Consider the following 22,085-nt stretch of genomic DNA (forward strand, 5'->3'; position numbering starts at 1 on the left):
CCCTTCAAAGTTAAAAAGCTCTCTGTTTGTAAGGAATTGAAACAGTACGCTGGATGTCTTTTTTACTGTACAGGTGAAGCTGCAACATGATAAAGTTACACAATATAAAAGTTTTACAAATTTACAACTGTAAAACAAACAGTTAAATTGTTAAAATAAATAAAAAAACTCGAAGTGACATTAGATGTACTTCTGTGTTTGTTCTAAACAAGAGTTCGTCCTCCATGATGGAATTTAATCCAACTAGAGCACAACTGTATCTATGGTTACACAGCAAACTAAACTTATAAACGTAGTTAGCACATTTATCTGGCAATTTACAGATATCTTCAAAAGACAAATGTTTTACTAGCACTGGAATATTTTTATTGTTTCAACAGTACAGTCAACCCACATGGACCCGCTGACAGTAAACGACCGCAATGTTTTCCAGAGTTGAGTTTACCTCCTGAACTTGCAGGGGCCTGAGTGTTGACACTAAATGCTCACCGCGTCTGTCACCAGTGCATTTCACTGTCTAAAAAAAATCAATTTCATCATCAGCACAGTATGACTGATTGCACAAAAAAAACTTAAGTGATAAGAGTGGCACAACTCTGTGCCACGAACCAAGATATGCCGATATGTGCTTCTTCTTTTTTTTTTAAACCCTTGAAAGATCAGTTTGTCCACATGATGTGATGAGCTTTGTGACTCCCTGTTTGCACAAATCCGGGTTGGTGAGAGAACAAAAGCTGCTCGCAGTACAGGTTTTCTGTGTGCATTGAATTCTGTTCAACAGGGAACTCCCTGCATACCAGCCAGTCACACTTCAAGTAAGAATTAGTGGAGTAATTTTCTTTACACAATTGAAAGTAAAAATACAGATAGCACTTCCTATCGGGGGAAAAAAACTAGTGGTCCACTTTATACTATGTTATTATTTGGTAATAACTACTTCCAAACATTACTATGTATTTGTACATCTGCTAAGGGATGTTGTCTGAGCGTCACAGACCGCTATCTGAGGGAATGTATACAACTGGAATAGAGGTCTGTGGTTTTGTGAGGAGTGGTTGGACGGGACTGAAAAGATGTCTCCTATGAAGATGTGTTGACTTTCTTGACCTTATTAATTTCCTACGGAAAGAAAAAAAAATATCAGTAAGTAATATTGGTCAGGATGTGCAGACAAATTTACAGCCATAGACAAAGAAAAATTAAAGCGAGACTATGTAACTTTTGAAGAACAGTGACCCCTTTGGCCGCTAGTGTTAATTACAGGACGTGGACAGATTTCCCAAGATTCTCCTTAGACAGTGTGTAGAATTTAGGGGGATCTATTGGCATAAACTGAATAAAATATTCACATTTGAAGCGAAGAATCATTGTGGTTTTGTTACCTTAGAAAGAGCCCTTCATATATACATATGGAGCGGGTCCTCTTCTGCCATAGTGTTGCTTTTCTTCTTTCAAAAGTTACAAAGTCTGGCTTTAATTGAATCTTGCCTATGTGAAAACATTCACTATACAAAGGTAGTGAAATGTTTTGTAAAACACTGTTTAAGACGTGTTGATTATCTAGTATCATTGCGACTCACCTCAAGAAGAGCATTTTTTAACTGCCCGTAAGCGTCTTCCAAATTATCATTCACAATTAAGACATCAAATTGACCCGGTTCTTTACCTGGAAGGAGATGCAGTTAAGCTCAGTCATGATTTGAACATCTATTAAACTTTAAACCGTTGTGAGGAAGCTACTTACTGAACTCTATGGCCGCCTTGGCTGCATGTAAACGCTTCATGAGGTTCTCCTCCGACTCCGTTTTTCTGTCTCTTAGACGTTTTTCCTGAGACAATAAAAACAGGAGGCAGAGAGCATTCAGGGAGCAGTTGAAACCCTGTAATACCAGGTCACCGTGGTGCAAAGCTAGTCTGGTGGGAAACGCAGAGACACATGCTCACTGTATGGATTGATTGAAATGTATTCGCTTGTGTGCTCACCAGGACTGCCATGGATGGCGGCTGGATGGAGATGTAGATGGGATTGAGGTCTGTCCTCTTGATGTTCCTCACTCCCTGCATTTCAATGTCAAGTATACAGATGAGGTTCTTGGCCTGGACGTCTTGCACGGCGGCTTTACTCGTGCCGTACATGTTCCCCGAAAACACTGCGCTCTCGATAAAATCGCCGTTGTCGATGCCAGCCTGCATCACATCCCGCGTGACATAGTGGTAATCTGAAACACCCCCACAAAAAAAGGGGACACAGAATACACAGAGAAAACCGCAGCAGTGTTGATTGAAGCTGTTATGAGATGCTTTAGTGGTCTTGAAAGAGGAGCTACAAGCTGTACCTCTGCCGTTCTCCTCTCCAGGTCGAGGATTCCTCGTTGTATCTGAGAAATAAGAAATTATTTATGTCACGTTCTCTACTTTATTTAAATCTAGAGCTGAAACAATTGTCACAAAAGTGACAGAAAATTATTTCATTCTTGACTACTCGAGATCATTTTTTTTTTTTGATTGATAGAACTAATTATTTTTCCCATAAAATGTTGGCAAATAGTAGAAAAATCCAAATTTTCAAAGCACAAACTGACTTTATGTAAATTTAAGTGGATTTTTATGACATTTATGAACTGATAAATCAAGAAAATAATCAGCAGTTTAACTTTTAATTAACATAATGATTAGTCGCAGCCTTGTTTGCCTGAAAATAAACTAAACAAGTCCACATCTGTAAGAAAATGTTCATGACGAGCAGTTGTTTTTTTTAACTATACAAGCCTCACTTCTGAACAAAATTAATGTTAAATGCTTTATTGTCGAGGACACATAGTAGCACACTTACGGGAGACGCTAAAGCCAAAGACACCGTCATATTCTTTCATGAGCTTCTTCAGCAGAGTGCTCTTTCCTGCCCCCGACGGGCCACTCAGCACCACAGGCCTGGGTCCAGCCATAGCTGGAAAAAAAAAAGAGAGAGGTAGAGAAAAGAGTGCAATTCAGTATAGGAAACACGTTGGGTGTAGTTGGAAGGACGACACAAAAACCACTGGAATCCTACAAGAGCCATCACAGGAGCCAAATTTAGCCTGTGCACAAACATACGAGTGTAAAAAGACAAGTTGTTTAAGAACTCTCCCGACAGGCTCAGACAAACCTCGGTCAGATGGGAAAAATGATAAGCAAGCGGTGCCCAAACATAGACCACACGCTTGAGACCAAAACATCTCCCTCAAGAGCAAAGGCAATCAGCTGGTTGGCAAAAAGTGAGGTTGCCATGGTGCTGTTGAGGAGCAATTACGCACAAATTAGAGAGCCTTACTCTACTCACGGTGGTAGGAAGAAATAGAAGAGCTACGACATACAAAAAAAACCCGGCTTTTAATACAGACATGCATACATTGAATTAAACTACAACTTAAAAGTCCTTCAAATTAAATTATGCAGCCATCTAATACCTGAAAACATAAAAGCACAATACTGATCTTTCCCAGATTTCCTTGTTTCTCAACATCTCACTTTTTCTACCCTGAAATAGAGCATTTATTTCAATTCTAACAATTCTTTAGTTACTGAATAACAAAGAGAAATGTAATTAGTGAAGAATAAAGTAATGCCTGTAATGTTCCTCCTTACCTTTCTGTCAAAACACACAGAGCTCAAGCTGACGTGGAATTCGAGTGAGCGTGGAGGGTGTGACTGTATGGAAAAGTAGGAGGGAGTGGAGACGGTCAGAGGGCAGGGCCAATTTTACCCTCCAGTAGATTTTCTTCTCTGACGTAAAGTAAATATTTTATTAATCTGTAATGATCTGATGCTGCAGTAAAGACTTGGATGTGTTTTATTCTTAGTTCAAAGGCTCAAACAACCTAGAATTCTATAACCATTAACATAAACTACACATATTAGCAGTAAGAAATCAGCTATATTTGTGCTATTAGGCAAATAAATGAGATTCAGTGAAGAGAAACTATCGACCCTCATGGTTATCGGTTATAGGCCGATTACTTACATCAACGGCAGATATCAGACGGCTTGGTAATGAGTTAAAAAAAATTAGGTATTCAATAAGGAATGATGACATGTACCAAATTACAAATAAAAAACGATGTAGATCTAAGCCAACTTTAAAAATCAATCTTCTATGATCTGTTAAAACCCGGGAATAAAAATCCGAGCATTATGCACCTCACTGTTTCCAGGCACACCAGATTTTCTTTGCAGGTGCAGATGACAAGAGTCATTCTCCGTTGCCTCTTGAATCCTATTAACAGCAACACGGCTCATTTTAAAGGTGCAGGAGTTTCTTATTCAGAAGTAAGAGGAAAAGCCTGTCCATGGGTGAGTTTCGAACAGGATTCTCAAAAGTTTGATCTAAGACTGACATCTCTGATTAATCAAATATTTTTGTAGTTTTGAAGTATTTAATTGTTTACACTTTTGGCCAGAGGCCAAGAAGACAACTTCTAACAGAGATAATTTACAATAATGGGAAACTGACAAAAGTGGCAAAACTTCCCATTTGATTGGCAACCAGTTTGGAATTTTTGCTTGAGAAATGATTGAACGACTTTTTAAATGATTGAATAGGTAGGTAGGTAGGTAGGTAGGTATGTAGGTAGGTAGGTAGTTATTTTATTAATCCCCAAGGGGAAATTTTTTCGCTACAGCAGCATTTATAGATACAGGAAGAAATAAAATAACAGTAAAAAATATTAAATGTAAAAATGCACAGTATATACAATAAAATAAAATAGAATTAAATTAAATTAAAAACAACTAAACAATAGTGCAAAGTTGTTGTTTTTTTAAATTTTTATCACGACTGTTGCAGATTATTTTAGTTGATTAATCATTTCAGCCACATATATAAAGAAGATCATCATGCACGTCATGTAGGCTACTTATACTTTTGGAATAAAAACTGTATGGTCATCAGTCAAACAAAATTTTAAAAAAGGAAGGTGATAGACATTTATATAGCTTTATATCATAAAATAAGTGACTTCAAACCACTTGACATAGTTTGATAAAGACATTTAAGTATGATGGAAGGAACAATTCCCCTGATATAATACTTTGTACTTTGGTAAAGATATTTAGTGTGGGAACATTTACTGAAATTGTAGTTCAAATAAAAACACCAAGCATTACAAGAGTTGTTTGCGTTAATAATGTTTCATATTATTTTAAGATAATTTTGGTTCTTCTGTTAACGGCCAGACTAAATGTACAATCTTAAAACATCACTTTGAACAATGGATGGGTATTTTTCATCATTTTTGATATTTTACATTGAATATTAACGTTATAAATTTATGTGGCACCTTCAGTCCCACATGGAAAACCTTTTTTTTTTCCTCCCGGATGTCCATACATATGTTTGAGCGCAGGCCAAAGAGGAATTTACATTCCCCCTGGAAAAAGCAGTTCTGTGTTTTGCTCAAGGAAGGCAACTTTTAGACTCAAGTTCAACAAGATCGAATTTTCCTTTCTTAATGATACTTGCAGAGACGTACAATCCAACACCCACGCGAGAAGTAGACCGTTCGTACCTAACAGGGTGCTGCATGACAGGAAACGAGAGCCATGTGAGATTACAATCAGCATTGGCTGACTGATTAGAAGCTGCGTTCTCCTTGACTTTAACCATGTGCACTAAACCTCATGTGATTCATATTTGCTGAAGCACAATTTAAAGCACGTGGGATCTCTTAAATTTCAGAAATCTGATAGAATCGGCAAGGTGTTCAGAGCGAGAGCTGACACACTTCAAGTAAAAAAATAAAAAAAAAAATCAATCAGTCGATTAACAAAAAAAGAAAAAGATCAGCAACTATTTTAGTCAACAATTAATGTGGTCACTGTTTTAGCTCATTAGATATGATGAGTTAATGTCTGTCTTGGTCTCATAAGATTTTACATTTTGTATCGTCCGTGCTTTGGACTGTCACCTCTGTCTCAGGGAAAGTGTGTCTGGTGTTTTGCACAATTTCCTGCCATTTAATAAGACAAAATAATTTACATTAACAGAAAACACATCTGGTGGGCTAATCAGAATGGAAAATATTCACATGCTGCAGCTTTATGGAGAAACAACAAAAGGACGACTTTATACGTTTCATGATTATAAAGTAATCTTGTGGCAGCATTATCTAACACAGACAGACACTCAGCTCGTGCATTGCAAAGTGCACTTTAAATCAGGGTCAGGAGCAATAAAGTGTTATGATTTGCATGAAAATAGGTAAAGATATTTTGATGCCTTTATAGTCATATAAAAACAAATTAACATTATTGTAATTGTGTGAGTTAAAGATACAGGGATTTAAAATACTGTGTAATTAGGCTGTATTACATTTATATTACTTACTAACTGCAGCTCATCATAATGAGCTGATGTACAGTTTACTAGTATGCAACTGAAATGCACAACGTGTAATCTTAGTGACCTGTTGCACATGTTATCAGGCGGTAACATTGGGTACTATACACATTGCCTAGATATAAATACAATGGATGTCTATGGGATTTTGATTAAAAAAAAAAAAAAATTAAAAAGCGTATACAAGTTGTTAGTAAGAAAACGCATGTCTCCCACGTAGAGAATGATTTCCTACCATCTTGCATACTAACGATTGAACTACAAGAAATTGATGGAGGTATTTTTGTGTCTGCATCAGCATCAGACATCTGAATTTAAACCAGCTCCAGAAGAACCATCTTCTGTAACGAGGCAGCAACAACAAACTGACTCCAGAGATGAATGGCAGACTCAATCAGCTTTCTGTAATACAGCAGATAGATAAAAATCAAACATCCTCATTCCTACCTGAAAGTAGCCTGGAAAAATATCTCACGTACATCGGGAGTTACGTTAATCCAATACTTTGCCACCGTGTCCGAAGGATTTCCTCCCTCATCTGCTGTTTTTTGCCCTGAGAGCCATTCGATTAAAGCCGTGCTGCCTACGTCATCACTGCGGGCCAAAACACCAACACGTTCACGAGCGTCAAGAATGCGCGCGACAAAATCAAAATGAAATGCAGAGTTTAAAAAAAAAATAATAATAATAAAAAAAAAAATTGCCAAAGAGAGGAGACAGTAAAACGGAGGTGTTTTAAATATATTTGTTTCACCAAGTGGCGGCTCCGCTTTCTTCCGTAAAAGAGGATACTCGCATACGCAGGGTCGAGCACGCGGAGGACCGCGACTTTATCCGGACAACGTCGCCCGGCTCGAGACGACTTCTATTTCAGCCAACTAGTTCTCATGCGAAGCGGATACTTCGGAAAATAACTTGACACAAGTAGGTGTCGGTGGTCAAAGAAAACTCCACCGCCCGCAGCCACGTTGTTTGGATCAAAACAAGGGAGTTAACTTCCTGCTGAATTCCTTCCCCCCCTCGGACGAGTGACTTCGACTGCCGAAGGCCAAGAGTTCGGGTCGTGTGCTAACGCGGCTAAAGTTAGCTGCAGGAGCTAACGTTGCCTTGCCCTGCCTGCCTTTGAATACCGAGTCGGCCGACGAAAATGTTTGGTTCCTCAAGATCCGGAGGGGTGCGAGGAGGCCAGGACCAGTTCAACTGGGATGACGTGAAAGTCGATAAGCACCGAGAAAATTATCTGGGTAAGTCCCGACAATCAGCGCGAGACATCACTGCTAATGGCTGCTAACGAAGCACGATAATTCAAAAAAACAACAACAACAACTCCACGCCCTGACCCAACATGCTACTTCCCCGTACCTTTTGTTGTCGAATCCTTCATTACACCGGAGTCAGCTCTGGTCCAGTCGCTTGGTATTAGTCTTGTTTTCCGACCTCACACGCTGCAGGTAACTTTCATCGCTCCTTCTCTGAGCAGACGCACGTAGCAGCCTTTTCGTTATCTGAGCTCACACACAGCTGTCAGCAGGTCAGCATGCGAAACAAAAAGTACGGAGCAGCCAGCAGAGATGTGGCACACAAGGCTTCTTCTTTTTTTTTTTTTTTTTTTAAATGTATTATTATTATTATTTTTTACAAAAATAACGTCCCACAACTTATGCAAGTTGTACTTTGGGGAACACTCGAGTAAACGCCGGATATGGATCTAAATGTGCAGTAAAAAAAAAAAAAAGACTTATTGCTCGTCCGCTGAGCAGCAGGGATTTAAAACATCTGGTTTGAACAGGCCACTCCGCAGAGAGGATGCTAACCAGAATGTTTATTTTCCGAAGTGAAACATCATTATAAGCTTTCTACTTATACTGTGTTACATCAAAGGGACAATTGCACCACAGAGCATTATTTTGTGCTGCGCGGTACATTTTGCATAGTCTAATCAGTATCATCATAGAGCTACATGTATTAATATTCGTCAATCTATAAAATAGCTATCGACATTTGGGTCCTTTCTCCAACAAACAAGCAACATATTTGACAGTTCCAGCTTGTTAAATGTTCGACTTTGTTGAATGTCTTTGGGGTTTGCACTGTTTTATCATGTGTTCTTGACGAAACATTAAACCACAGATTGTGTCGCAGACTTACAGTGAGCTGGAATGGATTATTATTTTCAGTATTGAACCCATGAATTGTATTCAGATGTAGGCTGTGAACCAGAAAGTGTTACATCCATCAATCCTATTAACTCGACGCACATAAAATCCTATCTAAAGTAACAGAGGGCAGTCAACGGTTTGTCTCAGATATGACCTGCCGTTCACCAACAAGGACATGCTGGTTCAAATGTTTTGGGTAAAACTGAGCTGTGCAACATTTCAGAAAATAACATGTAGGAATTGAAAGGAAATGCATTTCCCTCTTAAAATAAAAAAAGAAGAAAAGTTGCATATATTGATGAAGCATCCCCATCCACCATCTTTCTCAACCAGCATCACTTCTTCTCTGTTTTTTCCAGGCAACTCCTTGATGGCACCAGTAGGACGATGGCAAAAAGGCAAAGATCTGTCGTGGTACGCTAAAGACAAAAAAGGCGGCGAGTTATCCAAAGCAGAGGAACTTGCTGCTGTTAAGGCAGCAGAGCACGAGGCACTGATGGCTGCTCTGTACGTATAACTTCCCATTAAATACATTTCTACAAAACTGTCAAGTAAAATATATAATCAGTTTGCCTTTATCTACTCTTAATCTAGTGGGCACAAGAATATAAAGAGACAACCAACTGGCCTGACCAAAGAGGTATGTGACATGTAGGGGGGAGGAAAAAATAAATCAGCATACAGCATAATATTGCGATATTTTAAATGGCAATATTAACATTAAATGCAAGTATTGATATTTTACTGTATAAATAAACAAAAATTTGTCAGGTGCGTGCAACTTTTATGACACCACAAAATGGGATTGTCAAGTCTGTCGATTTGACAATCCCATTTTGTCCACATCTGTTTTTATCAAAACGGATGTGGACAAAGTTTTCCTTTGGGGACATAATTTAAATAGGAAAAAGGTCATAAATATGTGTTATTGCGATACTCGGCATATTGCAAAATGTTTCAAATTGCAAAAATATTGTATCGTGACTGAAGTATCGCGATGATATTGCATCGCGGGACTTCTGGTGATTGTCACCCCCGGTTACATCGCTTGTGAACATCCTTAAAGAATCTGCCGTTGCTGCAAAGGCAGAATGATCGAATTTCATTTTGATGCCAGGACCTTGTAGAAGTTTGCAGGCGGGAAGAAGCTGATGGTGAAGAGAGAAATGTGGATCGTGTCTCAGGCTTGGGAAGCTCCAGGTGAGGGTTTTTTCTTTTGTCTGCGTCATATGAAACTGTAGCGTTAAGAATACTGTCAATGTTGGCATATCACAACCTGATAGACATGGCAACAAAATAAAATGAACTAATACGTTTTAAAAGGACAGTATGTGTAAAAGAGGAACAACTGGAACTTCAGTCTGTAAAAATAAATAATCCTGTACTAAATATGCATATCATTTACAATATTTCTGTAGATTACCATGTGTAAATCACCTCCATAATGTTAGAAGGAATCATGTCAAGTTCTTCATCTTTCAAATATACCATTCATGTGTCATTTCCTAAATATAAATGTCCCCCATTTTGAGGATTTTCGTTCACCAAGGTCATCATTTTTATTCTTTCTTTTAATCTTGTATTAGCTACTCTTGTTTTAGAGCAAACGACATGATTGTGAAGTGTTTGTTTTTGTCTGCAGCGCGGGGTCAAGGAAAATGGTGCTGTCCCAAAAAGAGAAGGAGGCGGCTAAAATAGGCTTACCTGTTTTCACAGTAAGTGTTTTTGCTCCCGCTAATCTTTTCAGTTATAATGTGACATTTAAATGCAGCTATTGATATGATTAATGATGCATGTGCCAAGCATTTTGATTGCCAAAGGTGATGTGTAATAATCAAACTAGCCTTTTGAGTGTTTTTATATATATATATATCTATATATATATATAGATATATATAGATATATATATATATATTAGTGACAATACTAGGCAGTTCATTTTATGGGAACTTCACCTTCATGCAAAAAATGTAAGAAAAAAATGCTTTTTCCGCAGCATCACAAGACTGAAGGTTTGCCGGACACTTCAGCACCAAGAACATCTGAGACTGTAGGAAAAGAAGAGATGGAGCAACGGTGAGATGCGTAATCTTAGTTACCCCCTCTAAAATGTTTCCGACACGATTAATATTCAACTTTACTGGACAAAATGTGACCCTGTATCCAGCTTCTCATAATTAGTTTCATCAAAAAGTAATCTTCACTACTTGATTTTATTTTATCTTTGAAGGCACGAGAGCAAAAAGAAAAAGAAAGAAAAGAAGAGCAAAAAGGAGAAAAAGAAGAAGGAAAAAAAGAGGAGACGGGAAAGACGAGACTCGTCCTCCGACGAGTCGGATGACAACAGAAAGAGGTTGGTTCATTTCTCCATTTAAAACTTACAGCATTAGCTTTCACCTGAGGGAGGACAGAATAACAGGAATACTATAAACTATGTCTTGAAAAAACATTATGTATTGTGGAAGGTAAGTTTATTTCTAGCAACAAGGTAATTCAAAGTGCTTCACATAAAAGGCATCAAGACAAGATGTAAAAGCAGAGCAAGACAAACAACAGTCACAGAAATAAAATAAAATAAAAAAAGTTGCATAGAAAAATATGAGTAGAATTCACTGTGGAGTGTAAGAACTGAGTAATTTTTTGATTTGATACAAAGCCGTAGCAAAAAGAAAAGTTTTCATCCTTGATTTAAAAGAACCGAGACTTGCAAATCCAAATATGTGGAGCATAAAAGCTGAACACCGCTTCTCCATTTTAGTTTTGACTCTGGGGGCAGAAAGCAGACCTTTCCCAGACGACCTGAAGTGGCTGGACGGTTCATAATGTATTAGCATATCAGAAATGTGTGTGTGTAAAAAAAAAAAGAGGGAGAGGTATTTTGTCATTTGTTACTAAAATACATCAATCAGCCACAACATGAACACCACTGACAGGTGAAGCATAAAGTATAAAACAACATCCCAGCAATAAACCGTCTCTTCATGAGGATTACAATGTTCAGCTGTTATTATCTGATTTAGGTCTTCATTTATTTTAATGTTCATTTGTGGTGCTGTTCAACTGTACTGTGTTATATTGCTTATATTTTATCAACCCAATTCATTTAAATTGAAGTAACAAAATATTAAGAACACCTCTCGGTATCGGTGCAGTTCAACAGCACCTCAGATTACAGTCTCCAAAATGACTGTTAGAATAAATCAACACCTCTCAATACGACTAAATAACAACTGAACATTATGATTCTTATGAATGGAGGATTTATTGCTGAACTTTTGTTTGATTTTAATGCTGTGGCTGATCGGTGTGTGTGTTGCACATTTGTTGATGTGACTGTGCCCACGTTCTGTGATTTGCAGCCAACCAGTCTGTCAGCACTAGAGGGCACTGAGACACTGTCCTAGACATCAACTTGAAAAATGACCTTTTTAAATTCGGGGGCCATGTATCACAAAACTTTAGATGTATCCTCTATTTTTAGAAAGCCCAGGGAAAGAATGGGGTCATACAAGATTGAAAAATATGATTTATATGCTTCAGTAATTTATGTTTGTGAGAGAGGGAACATAATATACTGAACCGTGACGGTTAGTGTGCAGGATTCATGATATAAGGTGTTGAACAGAAATTTGTCGACACAGCAGCCAGTTATGTTCACTTTGTCGTTTTCTGTGGACGTCACTATAAAGCTGGCGGCAGCTGCTTGTTCCCCAGCCTCACAACATCTTACCGTATCCCCACCACACCCAAGTCATTGAGTGTTTGTTTCCTTTTTACTTTCCAGGCACAGAAAGGACCACCATCATCATAATCCATCATACCACAGTCAGAGTGGAGCCAGACCCCATGACAGCCATTCAAGGGGGGGGGCAAAGGCCGAGCGACAGCCCTCCCACCCCCATCATCGACAGCAGCGGCATGACACAGACTCCTCTGACGGGGGGTCTCCTGTCCCCCGTAACCCCGCCATCCACAAGAAGGCCCCTGCTGGTGCCGCACAAAGCCACAGGCGGCGCCACGACACAGACTCGGACGACTAGTGTCCTGACAACCCGCCTCCTCCCACCACCACCCCCACCCCCTCAATTCAAAGATGCATAATGCAGACAGAGCGCTCTACAGCAGCTTGACCGCCCCGAAGACCTCATTTACCCTGGAAACGGACTGCAGACGGAGACAAGTCAGTGTGACATACTTTAGCCTCATGTTTTAACTCCTTTACTCAATAAGTTGGACAGTTAGTCATGTGGCTGTGATGCTGGTGTTTTTTTTGTTTGTTTGTTTTTTTTTGGGGGGGGGTGTCACGGGTTCTGTTTCTCAAGTATTCTTTAAAATACTTTTTATGTGATTAAATAATCAAATACCAGATTTTGTTTTTGTTTTTATCTTAATACTATGCAAGATCAAATATTTTGGAAAGGAAATTCGGTGCTCAGGAAATCTGACAGGATCATTTAAACTCAGACTATTGTTGTTGTAAGAAGAAAAAACATATTCTCCTTGTATGACCTAGAAAACGACTTGAACATGTCTGAATATTCTCAGGTATCATATATGTGTGCTATGTATAAGCTGGTACCTTTTCACATCAGGAAACCTAAAACTTTTTAACAGCTGTCTCACTAAATTAAGCCTTCATCTGAATAGAGTCTGTTTCTTTTAGTAACTTTGTTGAAAAGCCACCAAGATGCTCCTTGACTCCTTTCTCGTCCTAGCACATCTCCTCCATGCCACTGTACCTCTCGCACCAGCCAGCGACTCCGCTCCTTTTCTTTTCCCAGTCAAGCCAGCACTCGTTAATCCCTCATCGTTCTAGGTTGAGCTCCCTGACTGGTGCGATACCATTGGAATGCTTTCCACTGGTCATAATAGAGTGTAGTGTTTGCATTTGCCTTGAATTGGTCCGAAAGAGGGTATTCTGCTGGCTGGCACCTGGGGGGGTACACTAAAAAAAAAGAGCAAGGCATTCATAAAGAAGAGTGCAAAAAACCAGGCTGGTCCTTTTTATATGGCCGAGTACCGTTAGACCGCCACACACAAACCAGGCTGATGAAGCAGCAGGAGAGGAGGCGAGACAAAGCCACCCTATGAGGCACCCAAGACTCAAACTACCTCCCCTTCCACCGCTACCATACTCTCCTGCCATGTTTTATAGGCTTGGCTGCATTAACCATAGCAGCCTAATCAACCTGCAAGAATGCTGTCCCAGATTGCCGCCCTTACACAATGTGAAGCAGGCAGTGCTCTCTACATAACTGCTATAACCTAAACGCTGGGTGGTTTCATCACCTTGGGGCATCATATTTCTTCCTGGGTCAAGGGGGCGATAGCCCTAAGAGGTTGCTGACACCAGCGTTTGGGGTTTCCTAAAGTGTGTTACTATCCTCTGAACTAAATTATGTTGATTATCAACTATTGAATGCGTGTTGTGTTTTAGTTTGATCAATTATGTTGGTAAAATGTTTAATAGTTTTTGCTTAAGTCCAAAACTTCCTTATATTCAATTCATGTCTTAATAACAGAAAAGGATGATCAAAATTGTGGGTTGTCTCTCAATTAATTGACCAATCAACAGATTAATCATTATTTTGTTGTGCTTATTTTAGTATCAAAGAAGTAGACTTTGTATGAAAAAAAACAACCTGCCAAGTGAGTAGACTACAATAAAATTTGAATGCATAGTGTGAAACAACAAAAATCAGTTGCTGAAACATTTTGTATCCAGTCACTTTAATTACAGTGCTTATTTTTCCCTCACAAAACAAAAGCATCACATAAAAAAAACAGACAAACTTAAGGGGTTAATAGAACATTTATGCAACTATAAATCAAAAAATGTTTAATGCACCCAGAAGAAATAACACCCACACCATTTAGAAACAAATCTTAGAAATAAGAGGCAACGTGTCTTGGATAAAAAGGCATTCGTATGACCTCCTGTTTACCGCAAGGACAATGTGCTGCAAAGGAAGAAATACTGGCACTATGGAGAAGATGTAGCTGATAATGTATTGCCATCGAAATGCCACCTCCTAGATTAAGTAGAATTAAAAAAGGCATGACTTGTTAGAGCCTTCAGTGAGGACTCTCAGCAGCTCCTTAGTTCACTGTACACACACACAAAACTTAAACAGTGTAGGGCTGTGGAAATAAGTACTTAGTGGGATAATAGTTTCTCTGCTGCCTAATGATGTAAACACCCAGTAGATATGCATGCCCTTAAAGACCAACAGACCACATCATGCAGGTTCGCTAACAAGTAGGGCACAACAAAGGCAGCACATGATCAACCTGAGACGCTAAAATACGAAGATCCAATGCAGACTCTGTCTCCCCAACTACAATGGCGCAGGTAGATGTGAGATCACTGCAACATTTCTCAATTTAAGCTCTCATACTTTCTAACAAAGGCTGGTAAGTGTTCACAGACACTGTGATGTCAGTACAGAGGGAAAAAAATAGTCGATGCCAGTGTTTACTAAATGGTACGTCGAGGGGGCTGGTGCATGTTGTCACCGGTAAAAGTTACCATCGTAGCTGCAAGTAGTGCATCAGTGTGTAATTCAGTTTTTAAAAATGAAACGCCGCTCGTTGTTCACTCCTTACAGTACTTGTGACCAGATAAGTCGCATTGAGGTCTTGGGGCCAACATGTGCTGGTTTGATTCCTCGCCTCACTTTTCTTATTCGATGCACACCAGGCTGCCTGACAGCCAGACAGAGCAACAAACCACGGTAGGATTTTAAAGAGTGCAATAAGCTGCCCCGTTACCAAATATATTTACAGTTACATAAAATAATAAGAAAAAAAAACAACAGCTTTACAAGAACTGATCCCCTCCACCACTGGTCTGTCTGTTTGATAATAACAGCTGAGGTGAGGGCAGCTTCCAGTACAGGGTAACTCGGTTTTACGACACCTTAAGAGTAAAAAGCAAGGTCGGAGATCGGGTGGAGTGGATTAGTTACTTAAATGCTGTGATTATTAATGGTTCTTAAGCTGATTAGACAACCAATCGAGTCCTTCATAGAGACCGTCTCCAGTGGTGGCACAGGTTGCCTGGATGTACCAGTGTCTGTTGCGCAGGGAGTGGAGACTCATCTTGTCTGTGAGTTCTGCTGCATTCATGGCGTTTGGAAGGTCCTGAAAACAAGCGGTGAGAAAACATTACAGATCGAGCCGGCCAACAGAAAAAAATGGTTATTGTGATGTATGCCTGCTTATATCAAAGCCTTTTATGACTTACCTGTTTGTTGGCAAACACTAATAGCACAGCGTCACGCAGCTCGTCCTCTGCCAACATTCTCAGGAGCTCTTCACGAGCCTCAGTACATCGCTCTCTGTCGTTACTGTCCACAACAAAGATGAGACCTGGAGCAAAAACAAAGGGAAGACAAATGAGTGTATATTTGAAATATGAGCAGTAATTTCTAGAGTAATTATTTTGTCAGGCGTTAAGGAAAAGGTACCCTGTGTGTTCTGGAAGTAATGACGCCACAGCGGTCGGATTTTGTCTTGACCACCAACATCCCACACTGTGAAACTGATGTTCTTGTACTCTACTGTCTCCACATTAAAACCTGGGGGGGAGGGAAACAAATAATTACACTAAAAACAAACTTTAAATTCCCAGTAACAGCAGGAGACAGCATGTCCTATTCTGTGTGATGTAAAACACAATGCTTGACTCACCTATTGTGGGAATTGTAGTCACAATCTCTCCAAGTTTAAGCTTGTACAAAATAGTTGTTTTTCCAGCAGCATCCAGACCCACCATGAGTATCCTCATCTCCTTCTTCCCGAACATTTTAAAGAGCCCTGCAAACATATTCCCCATGGCGACTGCTGATGGGAACCAACTTCTGACAAAAAACACTTGAACAAACCCCAAAAACCTGTAGAGAAACAGATCAGTTGTCAGGCGTGTTGCTGATGAGCAGAATTTATAGTAGAGCTAAAACAATTAGCCAATCAATTGGTCACGAGATGGAAAAATAATCTGCAACAAATCTGATCATTTGTTTTTCATTGAAGTAATTTTTTTTAAAGAAAATTGCCAAACATGTCTTTGTTCCAACTTCTCAAACGTGAAAACGTGCTGCTCGTCTTTTGTCTTACATGACAGTAAACTGAAGATCATTTTGTGTGTTGATCGCACAAAACACACTACTTGAAGATGGGATTCTGCAGGTTTTACTATTTTCTCACATTTTCTGGCCAATTAATTAATTTAAGCGTCTAGATGATAATCAGCAGATATATTAAATGGAACCCCTTCAAAGCCCCACTTGGTGTTAGATTTTCTAGATGCTGTCGAGATGACAAATCATTTACATGCTATTTGAGTGACTCATCCCTAAAGATAGTTATTTTCTCCACCTACTTGCAAGCTGGATCTGAGGTATTTAAAGTACCGTCATACAGATCCCTGCATCGGTGATAAAATGTTAACCTCGAGGAAAAACATCTAAAAGTTGAATTTGGAAACATGATCCAGAAATGTCTTCATCGTAATTTTTAGTTGAAAAGTTGCAAACCGTGCTTGTACACTGTACAGTTTTAAGAAAACCAAATTGTTTATAAGATCCTGTGTTCATGGTGCCGTTTATATTCACAGAATCCTCAAGGATATATATAATATATATAGATATATACTGTACTTTATATACTGTGCATTTTATATTTATATTTTTTACTGCTATTTTTACTGCTATTTTATTGCTTTTCTATTATTATCTTATTGCTTCTGTATGCTGCTGTAGCGAAAAAAAATTACCCTCAGGGATTAATAAAGTAAGTAACTACCTAACCTAACCTAACCTAAGGTGTCTTGAGATCTGGAAGAATAAATTATCCTGGTTATAGAGATACCTTCAGAACAATAGTAAGTGTTTTAAACAGCCTTCAGGGATTTGTTTTGACAATTACCTTTATACCTATTCTATGCTACATACTATGTATAATGAGAAGAGGGAAAATAGTGTCGGGTATTTTGGGGGACAAAGAGCAAAAATACCCATAAAAACAAAAATTGACCCCAAGATTGTGAGCAATTAATTATATTTACAACTATAGGCCAGTGTCATAATCCTACATTAAGTCCTCATTTTATTGTTTAGTCATCTCGTTTAATTTTGGTCTCTAACACGGATTCACATACAGCCTTGTTGATCACACAACATATGTACGTAACTCTTGTCAGGATTTCAACCAGAGACAAGGAAATCCTCCACCTGCAGTGATGAAGTTTTTTGTTTTTTTTAATTCCTCTACTAATTAATGCATAAAGCTAGTATGGGCTAAATAAATAATTCGAATTGTCTTCTACTTTCTGTCACCCATACAGATGATATCCAACACACCCAACGAACAGCATCGTTTGCTCCTGCTGTCACAAGTTTGTGATTACTGTATGCAGTCATGCATTAGTCTGGGCTCATCTCACACATCTCAAACGGACACTTGTGGTGCCCCTCAACGTTTTGTTTTTTTTAAACACCCCAATATTTTAGATGGTGTGCAGACAAGTTGCCCCCCCCCCAAAAAAAAATAAAAATGTATTGAAACCGAAGGGGACCCGAGGACACGAGAGAGAGGCTGACGCTACCCTGCAGGACTAACCAAGTCGTGAGCCTGTATCAGTGGAGGTGCCCTCCTCAGTTAGAAAACATGTTTGGACCCCGGTAATTTCGCAATGGAAGACCGGAGGCGGCTCACTGGAGTACTTTGACATTTAGGATGTCAGGCTGCTAAAAGTTGTCCGACTACGTAAACAAACACCGGCGTTAGCTGGCTATGGTGAGGTGCTAACTACTACAGATGTTTAGCAGTTATTCGCAGAGTTAATATTTATTGGTTTTTTTTCCCACGCCAACTAAATACACCGGACTTGTCGACGCGAGTTAAAAAAAATAAATAAGGAAATACCAGGAAAGGGTCAGATTGGTCGGCTCTGATACGTTAGCTCACCGCTAAAGTTAGCTCTTAGCTGCAAGTCATATTGTTTCTCTGACGATCCTAAGCGCAATCACACACACACACTATATGATTTGGCTTGCAAATATTTAGCTTTACATTCGACTGCAATCGGATATTGCTAAAATTGCTCGACAAAGGCTTCGGTTTAGTCTTTCTTACACACTTACTCAGTTGTTTCCTCCCCTCAAGGCGTTTCCTTCCTCAAGAAAATGGCGACAATGTGACACGTCAGAGGCCAAACAAAACTTCCGGGATCATCGGGCTGGGAGGAGTCGCCCCCTGTGGCCGAAGGGATCATTACAGCTGACAGGCTCCATTCTTTAGTATCGTTACATTGGTTTAATCTTTCTATTAAGCATTTATAAACAGTCTTATTACCACGTCATAATTGTTCGTTGTTGAAAATATAATATATTTTTCGACAGTATAGCTTCTAGTAACAGTATCCTTAATTAAAGCAAATCATTGATTAAAAAAAGCAGCAATTTGTATGTAATGATCTACGAGAAACATGAATAGATACATAAACAAGTCCTATTTACACAGTAATTTCCTTCTATCTATCTGTATATCTGTCTCAGCACAAACCATTCACAGACGGGTTTAAAAACTGTATAAGTAAACTCATGCCACAAATAGTATGACAGCATTTATAACACAAGGGGATTTGCAAGATCATGAAATTACACCATAAAACAGTTTTTAAAAATGTGTCATTACATATATATATATATATATGTGTGTGTGTGTGTAATATACAAAATGATTTAATGTTATATTGATATATTACATATATATGTAAAAAAAAAAAAACTCTCATCTCTAATAGAGTTTTTATATCTGAGGCCTATTATGAACCAATTTACCAGTTTTATTCTCGTTACTCTCCAAGATGCTACAGGGGCATCCTGGTGATGAGCCGTAGACTGTCCCACTGTACAATTTAAATTTTAGTCTGTTAGGGTATTTGTGTTTTCAAACTTTGCCACTGTCTCTTCTTTTTTTATCTATCACCCGGTCATAAAGGAAAACTCTCACCGTGTTATTGTTGGGACAGTTGAATTTTAACCAGGGTCAACTATGCCTGCTAACCCCAGCAGAGGGGGCAGCAGGAGGGGAGAAGGCCAGAAGAGAACAGCAGGAGGGGAGAAGTGTGATGGACCACACAGTAAAGGCTCATAATGCCTTCTCTCTCTGCAACCATAATTTGTGGTTTTGCCCTGCTGAATGCCTGAGAAATCGCTTTCAGCATATTTTCACAGCAACTGCTGTCTTTGTTAAGTTTGTGGACAGTGTTTACACCCATAGCAATTGTTTAGATTCACACACTTGACTCAGAGTCATTCAGCAAAGTTCTGTTGTCTTTTTTGTCTAGTTTTAGTCATTTCTCGATATGCAAACGGTGCACATCTGAAATCAATGCAGCGGAACTTTTTTTTTCTTTAAGCACACTCTTCGTTTCTCTTCCTTCTTGTTTAGTGATTTTTTTTTTTTTTTAACCGAAAGAGCATATTGCAAAGATGCAACTTTTTCAGTTTTAGAAAACATACTGTGAAGTGACGACCTCAAAAAAAGGACATTGTTTATGAACCAAAGATTTCAAAGTCCTCAAAACATCTTCGAGTATCCTCGATTCTCTCGTTTTAAATGACATAGTTTTCTCTGACATGAAAATATTCTACAATGTTATCAAATCTTTTCAAAACTCAAGTTAAAATGATGATAAAACAGAAAATAAAGATCAGTCTGGTTTTCTTTGTTCTAGAGAAAGTTTCATTTTGGAGTTATGTTTGTTATAATTGTAGCAATGCTCATTATGTTGTGGATGTGTCTTGAATGAATGCCAGCACGGTCTGTTTTTATCTGTAGTTTGTGAAGATGAGTAAATTAGAGGTTTGTCCAAGTCTCTCTCGTACACGGGTTTAGAAAGTATAACAAAGCATTTCATTCTCCCACTGCATTGTCATTCTGATTATCTGAAGCACATACATTTGAAATATTGATAACTAATGACATACCAGGATGCCCCTATTTATTATCTTAAAAACAAGCAAAACATATCCTTCAAATCCAAGGTAAACACTGGCGCTGTTGAGCATCTATGTCAGTGACTTTCCTTTTCTACCAGTAGCAGATGGACCAATATCCGCCAGCAGACTTAAATCACAGAAACAGCGGAGAACAAAGACTTTAACTGTGCACAGTTCTGCATTTTTTTCCCCTGCAAAACTATTCCAGCTCAGTCCACAAAAACTGGCATTTTAAAAGTACAGTTCGAGAAGATAAGAAGTAAAAAGTAGCCATAAAGTTTTTTTTTAAATTTATTTGGTCCTCCACCATACTCCTGAAACCCTCTAAAAGTCAGACCCCAGTCTCCTCTTTGCACAGAATCACAGCACAGGTGCAGGTGTTGAGGTCTGACATAACAGATAAGGGCCAACACTTGTAATGAAACCTGTCAAAATTAATATTTTATAACTGCTGTATCTTCTGTAGCGTGTCTTAGCCAATTCACAGATTTGCACTCTAAAATAATCCCTCTGCTGGAAAATCATACCTTCAGACTGAAAACAATATTGTCTGTAAACTTCTGTAGATAATTTGTCATTGTTTGCTTCAAAGATGAACATTTTGAATTTAAATGAGATATATGAGGCAGAAATAATCTCAAAACATAAAAATCAGAATATTAATTGACCTATTCTTTAATCTACAGGGATTTTAACTTAAAAAAAAAAGAAGGCTTTATTGGTTGACATTATCATAATATGCATTTACAACATACCATGTAGTGAAGCGAAGGTACAGTAAAGGTCCTAGAGTTAAAGCTGAATCCACCGTACTCCACAGGCAAACCCAGCGGTAATATCCATTTAAACAGCTCCCCTTCTTTCTCCTTTTCGGCTTCATATCTCACTGGATAGTGACAGTTGTGATGTGTGGACAGACGCTAGGAAAAAGGACAGTAGGGGGTGTATATATCACACACACCCCCTGTAAGCGCACACACAAACACGCAAACAAATTTTGATGACACCGCTTTTGTAAACCCTTGACAACTTTTTCCCACACGTGCACAAACGCGCGTACCAGACACACATTTAGACATCTTCTTTTTTTTTTAAATAACAAAAAAGAAAAAAAAAAAAAATCCCTCTTTTATTCTTGTTAAATGTGTCTCCAGAACACTTATCCCCACCTGGGGGCCACGGCCTCCAAGGGGCCAGCTACAGTAGAACTGAGGAGATTTTCAAAGAAGTGGCCCCCGCTCTGGTTAAAAATAAAAATTTCTGGGATGAAAATATGGACTACATCATTACCTGTGAACCGTTGTCTAAATCCCTGAGTCAGTCATGCCCAAACCAAAGTAAATGTATGGCTCATGAGACAGAAAGCAAAGCTCGTCTATAGTTTATGAATGGAAGGAGACTGCCAAGGGGCAAAACAGGCTTTGCAGTAGGAAGTGGGTAAGGATCTCAGTAGGGGCCTGACTCCCCTCTGAGACAAGGCCTAGCAAGGATAAAAACTCTCAGTAAAGGGCTTGGGAACGCTGATCTGGTGTGTGTGTGTGTGTG

At 38.9% G+C, this 22,085-nt stretch overlaps 3 protein-coding genes across 8 annotated transcripts; 1 reads left to right on the plus strand and 2 right to left on the minus strand.

The window, feature by feature from the left end:
- Window positions 1-45: 45 nt before the first annotated feature.
- On the minus strand, window positions 46-21,417 carry guk1a (guanylate kinase 1a). Of its 6 annotated transcripts, XM_069157595.1 has the most exons (7): window positions 6,821-6,943; window positions 2,834-2,947; window positions 2,337-2,378; window positions 1,984-2,219; window positions 1,745-1,829; window positions 1,581-1,666; window positions 46-1,119 (listed from the first exon to the last, which is right to left on the minus strand). In XM_069157595.1, the coding sequence occupies exons 1-7, from the start codon at window positions 6,852-6,854 to the stop codon at window positions 1,081-1,083; spliced, it is 636 nt and encodes a 211-aa protein (XP_069013696.1). In that variant the 5' UTR covers window positions 6,855-6,943; the 3' UTR covers window positions 46-1,080. The 6 variants fall into 6 exon arrangements, with proteins under 6 accessions (XP_069013696.1, XP_069013694.1, XP_069013692.1 ...); XM_069157593.1 differs by lacking the exon at window positions 6,821-6,943 and adding an exon at window positions 21,296-21,417 and having other exon boundaries at window positions 1,984-2,378; XM_069157591.1 differs by lacking the exon at window positions 6,821-6,943 and adding an exon at window positions 7,736-8,038 and having other exon boundaries at window positions 1,984-2,378.
- cunh1orf35 (chromosome unknown C1orf35 homolog) lies at window positions 7,052-15,347 on the plus strand. Its single transcript, XM_069157589.1, has 8 exons — window positions 7,052-7,617; window positions 8,892-9,039; window positions 9,127-9,172; window positions 9,650-9,732; window positions 10,175-10,247; window positions 10,529-10,608; window positions 10,763-10,885; window positions 12,317-15,347. Exons 1-8 carry the CDS (start codon window positions 7,521-7,523, stop codon window positions 12,570-12,572), a joined length of 906 nt encoding a protein of 301 aa, XP_069013690.1. The 5' UTR covers window positions 7,052-7,520; the 3' UTR covers window positions 12,573-15,347.
- On the minus strand, window positions 14,246-18,782 carry arf1 (ADP-ribosylation factor 1). Its single transcript, XM_069157597.1, has 5 exons — window positions 18,678-18,782; window positions 16,225-16,427; window positions 16,002-16,112; window positions 15,779-15,903; window positions 14,246-15,675 (listed from the first exon to the last, which is right to left on the minus strand). The coding sequence occupies exons 2-5, from the start codon at window positions 16,367-16,369 to the stop codon at window positions 15,517-15,519; spliced, it is 540 nt and encodes a 179-aa protein (XP_069013698.1). The 5' UTR covers window positions 16,370-16,427; window positions 18,678-18,782; the 3' UTR covers window positions 14,246-15,516.
- Window positions 21,418-22,085: the final 668 nt, after the last annotated feature.

Source organism: Embiotoca jacksoni, unplaced genomic scaffold (assembly GCF_022577435.1).
Source record: "Embiotoca jacksoni isolate LCO1_2020_lvr unplaced genomic scaffold, fEmbJac1.0.p SCAF_22, whole genome shotgun sequence".
NCBI classification, from domain to species: Eukaryota; Metazoa; Chordata; class Actinopteri; family Embiotocidae; genus Embiotoca; species Embiotoca jacksoni.

Excerpts from the sequence above, each read along its gene's own strand:
- guk1a (XM_069157590.1), bottom strand. The coding sequence starts at position 6,854 with ATGTACGTGAGATATTTTTCCAGGCTACTTTCAG. Across the intron at positions 2,379-2,833 it reads CTTTGGCTTTAGCGTCTCCC|ATACAACGAGGAATCCTCGA; the intron begins GTAAGTGTGCTA and ends CTTATTTCTCAG. Across the intron at positions 1,667-1,744 it reads CAAGGCGGCCATAGAGTTCA|GTAAAGAACCGGGTCAATTT; the intron begins GTAAGTAGCTTC and ends ATCTCCTTCCAG.
- cunh1orf35 (XM_069157589.1), top strand. The coding sequence starts at position 7,521 with ATGTTTGGTTCCTCAAGATCCGGAGGGGTGCGAGGAGGCCAGGACCAG. Across the intron at positions 10,248-10,528 it reads TAGGCTTACCTGTTTTCACA|CATCACAAGACTGAAGGTTT; the intron begins GTAAGTGTTTTT and ends CTTTTTCCGCAG. Across the intron at positions 10,609-10,762 it reads AAAGAAGAGATGGAGCAACG|GCACGAGAGCAAAAAGAAAA; the intron begins GTGAGATGCGTA and ends TTATCTTTGAAG.
- arf1 (XM_069157597.1), bottom strand. The coding sequence starts at position 16,369 with ATGGGGAATATGTTTGCAGGGCTCTTTAAAATGTTCGGGAAGAAGGAG. Across the intron at positions 16,113-16,224 it reads GACTACAATTCCCACAATAG|GTTTTAATGTGGAGACAGTA; the intron begins GTGAGTCAAGCA and ends CCTCCCCCCCAG. Across the intron at positions 15,904-16,001 it reads TTACTTCCAGAACACACAGG|GTCTCATCTTTGTTGTGGAC; the intron begins GTACCTTTTCCT and ends TTTTTGCTCCAG.